Source organism: Panulirus ornatus, chromosome 29, assembly GCF_036320965.1.
Source record: "Panulirus ornatus isolate Po-2019 chromosome 29, ASM3632096v1, whole genome shotgun sequence".
NCBI lineage: Eukaryota > Metazoa > Arthropoda > Malacostraca > Decapoda > Palinuridae > Panulirus > Panulirus ornatus.
In genome coordinates, this window is record NC_092252.1 from 15,346,111 (window position 1) to 15,359,326 (window position 13,216).

Sequence of the window (13,216 nt, forward strand, 5' to 3'; positions counted from 1 at the left end):
AATAAGAGAAATTATGGAAAGTAACCAATGCAGGAAAAAAAGAGGTGGAAAAATTTGGAGATTAAGGTATTAGTAAGGCAAATAATTATGAGTGATTAAGTTTTGTAACTAGATTTTTTATATCCCATTCAGATGTGGAGTATGCTGTGGACTGTCACACACAAGCAGGATCCTTAGGAGTAGGCCAAGCGCCAGTTGCTTTTCAGTTTAAACCTGAATATTCTGATGAGCTCTTTTTTATAACCAGAACTGTGGTAAGGCCTTTTTCATCTAGTAGTAATGTATAATCCTAGGAAGCCTATCTCAGTGCCTATCTGCAGCTGCAAGGCAGTGCTTTTTTTTTTTTTTTGTCAGTTGACAAAGGTACAACCTTACCAAATGTGAATTTTCACTTGTGGTTCAACCTGATAAAGGAGAGTCTGGGACTCCTATGTATTTGTCAGTATAAATGCTTGTATTTTTGTTTTTTTATATTTTATTGCCATTTCCCATGATAATGAGGTAGTGCTAGGAACAAATGGAGAAAGGCCATGTTCACTGACATCCATATGTGTAATGCTCCGAAACCACAGCTCCCTATCTACCACCAGGCCCTGCAAACCTTTCCTTGGTTTGTTTACCCCAGATGCTTTTCATGCATCATGTCAATCTTGTCATGCATGATGTCAATCCCTGTATCATATTGTTCCAATTCACTCTGTCCCATGTACGCCTTTTATCGTCGTGCATGTTCAGGCCCCACATGTACATCTTTCACAGTCCTGCATGTTCAGGCCCCTATTGCTTGAAACCTTTTTCACTACATCTTTCCATCTCCAGTTTGGTCTCTCCAATCTCCTCCCCTCCACTTATGAACATATATCCTCCTTGTCAACTTTCTTTCTCATTCAGTCCTTATTTCCAAACCATTTCAGCACACCCTCAACCTTTTCTCTCATTCTATCCTTATTTCCAAACTATTTCAGCAAATTGTCTTGAGTGAGAATTGTCTTCAGTGAGAATGAGCGAGGAAAGATTGACAAAGAGGATATATGTGTCAAAGGTAAAGGGAACAATGAAAAGCAGGAGACCAAAGTGGAGGTGGAAGGATGGAATGAAAAAGATTGTGAGCGATTGGGGCCTGAACATACAGGAGGGTGAAAGGCATGCAAGAAATAGAGTGAATTGGAACATTATGGTGTATCGGAGTCGACATGCTGTCAGTGGATTGAACCAAGGCATGTGAAGCATCTGGGGACAAACCATGGAAAGTTTTGTGGGGCCTGGATGTGGAAAGGGAGCTGTGGTTTCGGTGCGTTACACATGACAGCTAGAGACTGAGTGTGAACGAATGTGGCCTTTGTTGTCCTTTCCCAGCATTACCTCGTGCGCACGGGGGGGAGGGGGGTGCCATTTCATGTGTGGCGGGGTGGCTACGGGAATGGATGTACATATGTATATATGTGTGTATGTATATGTATGTGTATGTTGAATTGTATAGGTATGTATATGTGCGTGTGTGGGCGTGTATGTATATACATGTGCATGTGGGTGGGTTGGGCCATTCTTTCATCTGTTTCCTTGCACTGCCTTGCTAACGCGGGAGACAGCGATAAAGTATAAAAAAAAATATGTATGTATGTATGTATGTAATGTAACGTGAATGAGATAGGCTTAATTAGGGCCTCAGTAGCCCGTGCAAAAAAAGAAGAAAAATAGAATTCTTTTTAATTCTTTTCAATCAGCAAGTGAATGTCGTAGACAGTGTTGCAGAGGATTGTGCTGGAGAATCCCCATATCAGAGATCAAACTTGAGTAATCCTCTCCGTCATGAGTATGGGTCATATATTCCTGGAATCCCTCTACAAGCGTGAGTTTTTTGAAAAATCTAAGTAATTTACTATGCATTAAGTGAAACAAAATCTAATATGATGTAGGAGTGCATTCTGTCTCTTTTTTGCATCAGAAATAAGAATTAGGAAATCTAAATGATTGAATCTTGTTGTTTTGACTTAGATTTTTATTCATTAGATATATGTATTTGATTTTGAATGTATTTTGTTTTATGTCCAGAAACGTGAAGGATGATTTACCAAAGGTTATTCCGCTGAAAGAGTATTATTACAAAACAAGCTTGCATTATATAGCTGCAAAAAACTTCAATCCTAAGAAGGTTCCAACTCATCTTATACAAGAAACAAAGAAATTAAAGTAAGTACTTGAAGTTTTTCCCATTATCTTGCACAGTGGTTCTCCATTTAGTGGTAGCGGCTGAATTGTAATGAAGTTCCTTATAGCATTTCTGAATTGAATTTTGTTTCATGATAGAATGTTATTATTATACAGATCCAGAACCCTTATTATGGGACTCCTGTTGCTTGAGGTTGCTTTCTACTCAACAGGGACAGGATGGACTTGGTCACTTCATTGTATTTTGATATGGGTTAGTTTTTCTTATCATACAATTGGCTGGTTCTCCATACTAATTAACTTCTTTTTAGCAAGGTTTTCAGGATCACTCATTCAGTGAAGTGTTTTAGATATCTGGGCGTGGACTTGGCAGCGAATGGAAGTGGAAGTGAGTCATAGGGTTGAGGAGGGGGTGAAGTTTCTGGGAGCGATTAAGACTGTATATATTTTAGGGAATAGCAATTCCAACAATATTATATGGTTGTGTGGCATGAGCTGTAGATAGGGCTGTGCTTAGGAGGGTGGATATTTTGGAAATGAAATGGTTAAGGACAGTATGTAGTGTGAGGTGGTTTGACTGAGTAAGTAATGAAAGGGTAAGAGAGAAGTGTGGTAATAAAAAGTGTGTGGATGAGAGAGCAGAAAGGAGTGTGTTGAAATGGTTTGGACATATGAAGAGAATGAGTGAGGAAAGGTTGACAGAGAGGATATATGTATCAGAAATAGAGGGAACAAGGAGAAGTGGGAGACCAAATTGGAGGTGGAAGGATGGAGTGAAAAATATTTTGAGCAATTGGGGCCTGAACATGCTGGAGAGTGAGAGGCATGCATAGACTGGTGATTGCAAATGTGGTATACTGGGGTCGACATGCCATCAATGGACTGAACCAGGGCATGTGAAACATTTGAGGTAAACCATAGAGAGGTCTGTAGGGCCTGGATGTGGTTAGGGAGGTGTGGTTCCAATGCCTTACACATGACAGCTAGAGAATGGATGTGGCCTCTCTTCATCTGTTTCCTGGTGCTACCTTGCTAATGTGGTAAATAGTGATCAAGTACAATAAATTATAAAAATAGATATATGAATATGTACATGCATGTGTGTATGTGTAAATTTGTGTATGTGAATGGATATTTCATTTTTGTCTGTTTCCTGGCACTACCATGCTAACACAGAAAATGGCCATCAAGTATGAAAAAAATATTATTTTCATGCATGTTCACTGTTGCCTACATTGGCGAGGTAGTGCTAGGAACAGACGAAGAATAGGCTTCATTTGCTCACATCCACTGTCTAGCTGTCATGTGTAATGCACCAACACTACTTCCATGTATCCTCACCCAGGACTCGCAGACCTTTCTGTGGTTTTCCAAGGCTGCTTCATGTTCCTAGGTTCAGTCCATTGGCAACACATTGTCCCCTGTATGCCACATCACCCCAGTTCACTGTATCCTTTGCATGCCATTTACATTCCTGCATGTTCAAGCCCTAAGCACTTAAAATCATGTTCACTCCATCCTTTCAACTCCAGTTTGGTCTCCCTCTTCTCTCTGTCTCCCTCCATTTCTGATACATATATCCTTTGTCTGTTTCTTCTTACTCATACTTTCCATATGCCCAAACCATTTTAGAACACCATTTTCAGCTGTCAACCAAACTCTTCTAAGTACCACACCTTTCTCTTATACTTTCATTACTTAAATGATCAACCCTCCTCTCACCACATATTTTTAATTCATTTTCAACACATTCATCTCCTCATGTACATACCCATATACATTCAACAGTATAGGGACTACTATACCTTCAAACATATGGCCAGAAATCAGATGATAAATGAGAAATAATTAAGAGTATTTATCATAGCACTCTACAAATGTATTTGGTATTGATGATGGTTATATTAGATTTAGTGTATAGTATGTAGCAGGGCTACTCAGTTGATCACAGTCTAGATCCTGACCACAGCGAGCTTTGGTGTGGACCTCAACCTCTCAACACAGTAACATACTCGTAAGAAATAGAAAATATTAGGAAGGTTTTCTTTTGCAGTATGTCTGTAATTGTTAACATTTCATAAAAGTGTCTCTTGTATTTACTTTGAATAATTTTTCCAGTTATTTTGAGAGCCCACTTCAGCCTGGTGTAGGAGTTGGTGTGATAGGAAGACCACCTGTGACATGGGGAAACAGAGTGGAAGATTGCTGGGGAGAGGGAGATGGGGGAAGAATGCATGGACTGGAGGGAGGCATGGGAGCACAGGGATAGTTAAGAAGCTTTCTGTGGCTTCCCCCTTGATGGGAGTTCCCTAAGGGAATGGGCATCAGATATATAAATAGATTGATAGATGAATAAGTATGCATCAGCCAGTAAGAAATTGTAACACATATTGTTTTTTATCTTTTATTATTTTATTTTAAATGAAACCTTGCATCAGGACCTTTATCACTTAGGAATTTTCTGTGACTGGACCTTCACTCATGGTAATTGAGTAGCCCTGGTATATACTATTATTGAACAACTGTATATGAACAGTTCCTTGAAAACGAATTATGAAGGACCAAAAGAAGTCACAAATTGAATTTGTTTGTAAACATTAATGGGTTTGTCACCTTCAGGTGCTGCACCTTAGGGTCATTTCTTGAATGAGAACAAGTCCCCCAGGTGTTACTTCTCTCCATCCCTTTGTGTTTACAATAAGACATTGCTGCCCTCCATGTTCTACCGGTACTATTTTGCCCACTTCTCTTGTGAGCTGCAAGCATTTGGCCCAGTACTTTGTGCTAATGCTAATGCTACCCATAGTTTTTGTATGGAGACTATCCACTGGAGGATTGACCATTTTTATACTCTTCTTGAACAGTAAAGCTTTGGAATTTTCTTCTAAACTTTTTACACTTAAGAATCAGGTCAACAAATACCTTAGGAGCTGAAATTAAATTCTTTTTCTCATCCACCATTTTTTCTCATGTAAGATGTCCATGATTTGGTTACGTTTTTACTCGTGCTCTCTTGGTTACCATATAGCAAACAGAATTAATTTGATAATCAGATGAAGGACATTGTGCTTTATATTGCTTTTTCCTAAATAATCTAATTGCCAGGAACAAATGAACAGTGGCTTTATTTGCACACATAAACCTGTTGGGGATGAGAGAGCTTGGGAAGTGAGTCAGTTGTTGTTCGCTGATGATACAGCGCTGGTGGCTGATTCATGTGAGAAACTGCAGAAGCTGGTGACTGAGTTTGGTAAAGTGTGTGAAAGAAGAAAGTTAAGAGTAAATGTGAATAAGAGCAAGGTTATTAGGTACAGTAGGGTTGAGGGTCAAGTCAATTGGGAGGTGAGTTTGAATGGAGAAAAACTGGAGGAAGTGAAGTGTTTTAGATATCTGGGAGTGGATCTGGCAGCGGATGGAACCATGGAAGCGGAAGTGGATCATAGGGTGGGGGAGGGGCGAAAATTCTGGGAGCCTTGAAGAATGTGTGGAAGTCGAGAACATTATCTCGGAAAGCAAAAATGGGTATGTTTGAAGGAATAGTGGTTCCAACAATGTTGTATGGTTGCGAGGCGTGGGCTATGGATAGAGTTGTGCGCAGGAGGATGGATGTGCTGGAAATGAGATGTTTGAGGACAATGTGTGGTGTGAGGTGGTTTGATCGAGTAAGTAACGTAAGGGTAAGAGAGATGTGTGGAAATAAAAAGAGCGTGGTTGAGAGAGCAGAAGAGGGTGTTTTGAAATGGTTTGGGCACATGGAGAGAATGAGTGAGGAAAGATTGACCAAGAGGATATATGTGTCGGAGGTGGAGGGAACGAGGAGAAGAGGGAGACCAAATTGGAGGTGGAAAGATGGAGTGAAAAAGATTTTTTGTGATCGGGGCCTGAACATGCAGGAGGGTGAAAGGAGGGCAAGGAATAGAGTGAATTGGAGCGATGTGGTATACCGGGGTTGACGTGCTGTCAGTGGATTGAATCAGGGCATGTGAAGCGTCTGGGGTAAACCATGGAAAGCTGTGTAGGTATGTATATTTGCGTGTGTGGACGTATGTATATACATGAGTATGGGGGTGGGTTGGGCCATTTCTTTCGTCTGTTTCCTTGCGCTACCTCGCAAACGCGGGAGACAGCGGCAAAAAAAAAAAAACCTTAAAACTGTTCTGTAGGTTTCTTTGAAACAAGCACCTACCACCTATTGCTAAGCCTCATAGCAACTTGAACTCCATTTCATTTTATGGAGTTACCATAGAGCAAATAGAATTAATTTGATAATCAGATGGAGGACATTGTGCTTTATATTGCTTTTTTCCTAAACAGTCTAATTGCCAGGAACAAATGAACAGTGACTTTATTTGCACACATAAACCTTAAAACTGTTCCTTAAAGTTTCTTTGAAACAAGCACCTACCATCTATTGCTAACCCTCACAGCAACTCGAACTCCTTTGCATTGTATGGAGTATAAATGTATGCTTATTTTTCAGGGAAGTAATGGAAGATGGTTTGGGAGCATTAAATTACGTTGAATGGTTTCAAACTATGCTTTGGGTTGAAGAAATGCAGATGGAGATAGACATAAGATACTACAGCATGTCTGAGGTCCAGCTAAAGCAGGTTCTCCCTTCAGAGTACTCAGGGGCAAGCTGTGTGGAACTTGAGGTACATAATATTTGGGGTAATATGATGAATTGATATTATCATGAAATAGCATGTGTGGCAGGGTGGCGACGGGACTGGATGAAGGCAGCAAGTATGAATATGTACATGTGTATATATGTATATGTCTATGTACGTATACATTGAAATGTATATGTATGTATATGTGCTTTTGTTGGTGTTACGTATATACATGTGTATATGGATGGGTTGGGCCATTCCTTGTCTGTTTCCTTGTGCTACCTCGCTAACATGGGAGATGGCGATTAAGTTTAATGATGATATTATCAGATAGATTTTTTTAACATTGTTTTTCATCCCTTTGTTGAGAAAAGTATATGGTGGAGGGATTGAAGCCCTCATGTTCTCCATTCTCAATGATTTAGAGCAAATTATCTCCCACCCTACCCATATTCCTGACTGCCGTGACCACTCTTATTAACATTATGGATTTGTTTTTCACCTCTAGTCCATCCTGCAGTAATTACACAATCTTGCCTCAGATTGATTCATCTGATCACACCTTCATAAATGCAACTTTTCTAAGGGCACCTTTCCCTCCAGCAACCCCTCTCTATGCATAGATACTGGCACCTCAATAAAGCTGACTGGAATTACTTCTGTCTAACTTTCCTTGGGTAAATTACTCTCTTATGTGGTGATGCTTCTGTCCTCGCTGAATGCATAGCAGAGGTTATTCTTGTGAATGTAAAAGCACTTATCCCCTCTTCCTCCAAGACAGCTTCATCATTTAACCTTCGGTTCAACTGTTCCTGTTCTGAGGCCATTCTGGCAAGGGATCAGGCATATCAGGCTAGGAAAAACTCTCGTATCTCTGGCTCCCATTCAGCTTTTATCACTGCCAGTAGTCACTGCAAGCACGTTATATGTGAGGCAAAGGAAGTATTATAACCTCATCTCGTCATCCACTGACAGGTCTTTTTGGTCTTTAGCTAAGGGCATCTCTATCAGCTTCCGTCACTCTGCCTTTCCCTCACTTTTCCATTCTGATGGTATTATCACGGTGTTTCCAATAAACAGAGCAACTCTCTTTGGTTCCCATATCTCCGCTAACTCCACCTTGGATGACTCTAACATTCCATCACCCCCTGATGCTCCTCACACTAATTGTATGTCCATCCCCGTAATCTCTTTTTGGACTGTCCTGATGCCATCCATCCCTGTGTACTGAAAGATTGTTCCACTGAACTTGCACCTGTGAAGTATAAAAACCAAAATTTTTCCTTCTCCTTGGAAACATGCATTGACACATTCCATTCCTATGAAGGGTGACTGTTCAGACCCCTCTAACTATTGTCCTATTCCTTTGACATCTACAATGACCAAACTTTGTGAATCCTCCCTCCTTAGACATCTCGAAAATCAGTCTTCTTTCTGATCTCCAGCTTGGCTTAAGTAAGGCGAGATACACTGATGATATTGTTTCCTATCTTATTAATGTCTGGTCATCGTCCCTGAAAGGTTTTGGGGAGACATCTGTAGTTGCCCTTGGCATACCCAAAGCTTTTGACAGGGTGTGGAATTAGGGTCTTATCACTAAGCTCCCTTTAGGCTTCCTTTCTTCAATTTGCTTCTTCATATCTAGCTTCCTTGCTGGCCAGTCTGTCTCTGTGGTTGTTGATGGATCAGCCTCCCCTTTTCTCCAACAATTGTGTCTTTCAAGGCTCTGTCTGGTTCCCTGTGCTTTTTCTCCTTTTTGCAACAATTTCCTCTCCTCCACAAATAATCAAATGGACTCATACACTGATGACTCAGCATTTTATTCATAGACTTCCTTCAATTCTGCTCCTTCTCTCACTCAATCTGTGTCACGTCTTTACACAACTTCCTCTGTAAACTCAGATTTGGTCAGGATATCTCAGTGGGGTAGATGAAATCTAGTTAAGTTTAATGCCTCCAAGACCCAGTTTCTATCCATGTCTTAATTGAAAACTCTTCACAACTCTTGTCTCTCCATTGACAACTGTATAATTCCACCCCTTGACTCAGTACATGCTTGGTAACACTGTAACATCCACTTTTTTTTTTTTTTTTTTTTTTGGAAACCCCATATCATGGGAATAGCTAAGTCTGCCTCTAAAAACCTGGGTGTCATGTTTAGATGTCGAAACTCCTTTTCTTCTGAACAGTTTTTCTGTTTATACAAAGGATTGATCTGTCCATGTATGGAGTACTGCTTTTGCAGCTGGGGCGTTCTAGCTCAGCATCCTTACTTGACAGGGGTGAGACAAGCAGTAAGATTTGCAAACTGTCCCAAGCTAACTTCCAAACTTGACGCTCTTGTCCTACTGTGCAGTGTTGGTTCACTTTCCCTCTTCATTAGGTATTACTTGGGGTATTTACTCCTGACAACTGGCTGCTTGTGTGCCCCCCACCACTGGGGAGACCACGCAATACTTGGCAAGCTTCTTTGTCACATGATTACTGTGTAACAATTAGCATCACAAGGGTGGGCTGTTTTGATAACTGCTTCTTTCCCTACATGTTAAAGCTTTGGAGCTCTTTACCTTTTCATGTCTTTCCCAATAACTATGACCTGGCTCATTTTGAGAGGTTTTTCACTTCCTCCAGAATTTGTAAGTACTTTCCCTTTTTTCTTTTTCCCTTTCATTGTTCTTTCAGTATTTCAGTTTAGGCCTGGCCTCGATGTGGACTTTTGTCTGTGACTGGAATCTTCAATGTGAAAAAGAAAAAAATTTAGTTCTTTTCTATAGAGTTGGTTACTTGTAGAAAATGCATCTTGATTGTAGAAGAATACTTAGTTCTAAAAGGAATTGAATATTTTCTCTGTAGGCTCCCTAGTTTACGAGTACATTTATTTCACCAAGGGATTTGGTATATTTTCATTTTAAACAGGTATGAAAGCACATATATATTTGATTCCTCTTTTTTTCCCCATGTCCCTCAGCCACCTGATAAATTCTTTGACACATGTTGTACTTCTGTGTTGCGTGTTAAAAGTTAATTTACTTTGTAATTAATCTTCCTGTATATACATGATTAAAGTGATTCCATATTTTAATATATCTTAATTAGGAAAGACTTCCAGTGTATTTTCTCTTGTAGGTTGTTGGATTGGCTGAAAACCGTCCCTCGATCTTGCATGGTGATAATGTGTATATCACGCTTGCAGGAAAAAGGAAACCTGTTTATGCTGGCTGTGTCCATAAGGTCAATGATAAATCAGTTTATCTAGCTTTTGATGAAAGGTAAGAGTTATGTGTATGTGAAATTATCTTTATTATTCGGGTATTTTACACACACAGGGTCCCATCTCTAAACCTCTTAGATATATAGGCCTTCATTGTGTATTGTTTAGCATTACCAACTATGATGCTTGCATAGGGCCTCCTTGGCTCAGATGTGCATGGGTTCAAATCCTGGATGGGAAAAGTGTCATGAAAGTTTTCTTGCAGACCCATTTTTTGCTTCAGAGCAAGTATGTGGACTTTTTCCTCATGGAACAACTTAAAGACCCAATTTTAGTTACTGATAGAGGAGGAATGTCACCTGGAGCAGAAATAGTGAAGATATAACTAAACACAAAGGCAGTGTGCAAAAGTTGCATCTGTATGCTTGATAGTGTTGTAACTGAGGGAACGAATTATGTTCAGCTGACCTTAAAGACTTTACCATTGCCACCATAAACAAGTAATAAGATTTGTTCCATAGATGAAGTGTGAGGCGTGAAAGCCTTATTTTAAATGGAAATCAGATTCTTTTTCTGTGGGGACTGTATTTATACAGACAAACAGAATTTTACTAGCACTCAGGAAGGATTCCAGGTCAGAGAGTGCTGAACAGTGCACATATAACATGGCTCTAAGTGATATAGAATTTTGTTTTTTTATTTTTTATTTATGTATTTTTTTCATTCTGGTAATAGCACGAATGATGATTATGCTCACATGATAAATGCAGTTTCTTTCATGAATTAACTTCTATCTCTGAGTTATAAGTAACAGTAACTGACTCACTTTCTATCCAGCTTATGGCCAGCAAGAAGATGTCATCATTATCCTGTAGTGTTTGCTGATTGCTAGGGGGCAGACCTGTTATGGCTAGGTCACATCCATTGAATGGTTAGTTAGCAAAGACTTTGAGTAAGATGATTCTGTTCCCTGGGGATTAAGAGATCTCTCAGCTTGCAGACCACTTCTCCATAGAGATAATATTTTTCATTCTTTGAAACTCATTTTTCAGATTATTTCTTGTTAAGCTTATTGGTTCTAATGGGGAGAAGGGGAACCCTTGCATACTTGCATTAAGTTTAAACAGTCTTTATTGGTTAAAAGGTCAGTATATAAAGCTGTGAATGAAAAGGCGTGGAAGTTTGATATTCCATTTCAATATGTCATGATTATAATGAACAGCCCCTTGACATGCAGTTATTCAGTTTTTTTGTTGTAGGTATGCCATTAACCATGGGTAGGTGTCACTGTGTAAATTTCACCTGGGCATGTGGCATAATGAACTGTGTGTATGGTTCCTGCCTGTCTAGAATTTTTCCACTTTGGTAGCTTCAGTATGTATTCAGATTCACCTGAGGGTGGGTGCATCACATTCTGCTCCATCTTTTTCATTGTTTATTTATGGTGTCCACATGAATTGTAGCCTGATGTAGGTAGAGTACATGGTGCCACATTCACACGAAGTCAGGCAGCAGCCGTCTACCCTTGGTGTGGGTAGAGTAGAATGGTGGCACATCCACATGTGGGCAGCAGCCGTCCGCCCTGGTGTATGATGAGGCAAAATAGTGCAAAGAGTTGTGATGGAGTAGTATGCCAAATTAGTGTAATAATACTGGAACATATTAAATGGATAGTCTGTGAAAAGCAAAGAATTATAATGCAAGGATTCTGCAATTAATTGTGGTGTATTGCAGATAGTGATTTTTTTGTTTATAAGGTTTTTAGTGAATTATAGGCATTGTAATAGACCTATGCATTATTCGTTAGAATTGAAGTCTTGGGATACATATCACCCTGCTTGAAAATTCTTCCTTTTGTCACCAAAATTAGTGTATATTTTTACTGTTCTGACTTACTGATACCAGCAGTACTGCCAGCCTGTGCTTAGGCCTGGATGATGGGATGTATATTAAGTGCAAGAGAAGCACCAATGATGTTTTTAACACTCATGCCCATTTTAGATGTAGGCTCTTGAGTTTGAGTACTCTTTCAAAAGATATTTTCTGTTATCTCTAAATATCTGTCTGTTTGTCCTTCTATGTATCTTTCCATTTATCTGTCTGTCTATATATATCTTCGATGCCTTTTCCCTCCTGGAACTCCTATCAAGAGAGTAGTCACTGCAAAAGAGTCTCCCCTTATCCCCATCCTTACATGCCTCCTCACTTGTAGACAATTTCACATATTCCACCACATTTCTCCCTCTAGTACTTTCCACTCTTTTTTCCTCATGTCATAGGTGGTGTCCCTCTCACACCAGTCCTTTGAATCATACTTTATTTAATTTTACAGGTTCACTGATACTTTCATCGACAAAATGAAAGTAAATGTAGAGTTTGAATTTAACCGCCACACACTTAGAGTGAGTCACCGAGCTTTGATTCTGAGCCGTCAAAGAAAATTGAATCACCTTTTGTTTCCATCTCCTCCATCTGGGAATGTAGCTCTAATCCAGAATATTGTGTGAGTATAAAGAAGTTGAGTACTTGGGAATTTCTTGTTATTTCTGTTTTCTTATGATTTGGACTAACAGTTTTGCAGAAGGTGTATTTATGTGTTTTTGTAATTTCATCTACCTATATGTACCAGTACTCCCTTTACAATAAAATGTTTTGGTTAATATTCACAGACATACTCTTCCCATGTTCTGTTAAAAGGAAAATTGAACTTCCACTCTTCTAATAAAAGTGCTTCTGACTTTTTCATTGCAAATCTAGTGATAGCATTGTCTCTTTCGCACTCTGTCCCATGTCATACCTTTGTTATCTTCATCTGCAGTATCCTTACCCCTTTTTGTTCTATCACTACATCTGCCCTTTTCATCTGAAGTCTCCCTCTCTTCTTCTTTAGTATTGTATTAGTAGTATTGTATATCTTCTTGACCACTGTATCATGTGCTTTGTATTCTGCATAATCATACATTCTTAAAAGACTTATTTTGTCTCCTAATTCCAACTATCTTATACGAGGTATCCTTCTGTGTGGTTATTTTGCTATATCTATCCTGACTTGGGTTTCACAGTTATATAACTGTGTTTGGATAAGTCTTTGTACAAGCTTCTTTCACATTCTATATCTTAGGATTGACCATTTACCAGAAGTTTCAATGCATCCTCCATTTTTCTTCTTTTACAGCTGCAGGTATCCCACCACCATCATAACTAAATTTTATCCTTTTGTTTA

At 39.4% G+C, this 13,216-nt stretch overlaps 1 protein-coding gene across 3 annotated transcripts in view; it reads left to right on the forward strand.

Moving 5' to 3' along the window:
• Positions 1-13,216, forward strand: part of LOC139758142 (putative helicase mov-10-B.1) — a 93,741-nt gene that overhangs the window by 22,375 nt on the left and 58,150 nt on the right. For all 3 annotated transcript variants that reach the window (XR_011714770.1, XM_071679292.1, XM_071679293.1), the window contains exons 7-12: positions 133-254; positions 1,725-1,849; positions 2,053-2,190; positions 6,650-6,824; positions 9,909-10,051; positions 12,326-12,496. Coding sequence is in view for 2 of the 3 variants with exons in the window: in XM_071679292.1 (XP_071535393.1) it covers positions 133-254; positions 1,725-1,849; positions 2,053-2,190; positions 6,650-6,824; positions 9,909-10,051; positions 12,326-12,496 (874 nt within the window). In the remaining variant the exon portion in view is untranslated. The remainder of the gene's footprint in view (positions 1-132; positions 255-1,724; positions 1,850-2,052; positions 2,191-6,649; positions 6,825-9,908; positions 10,052-12,325; positions 12,497-13,216) is intronic.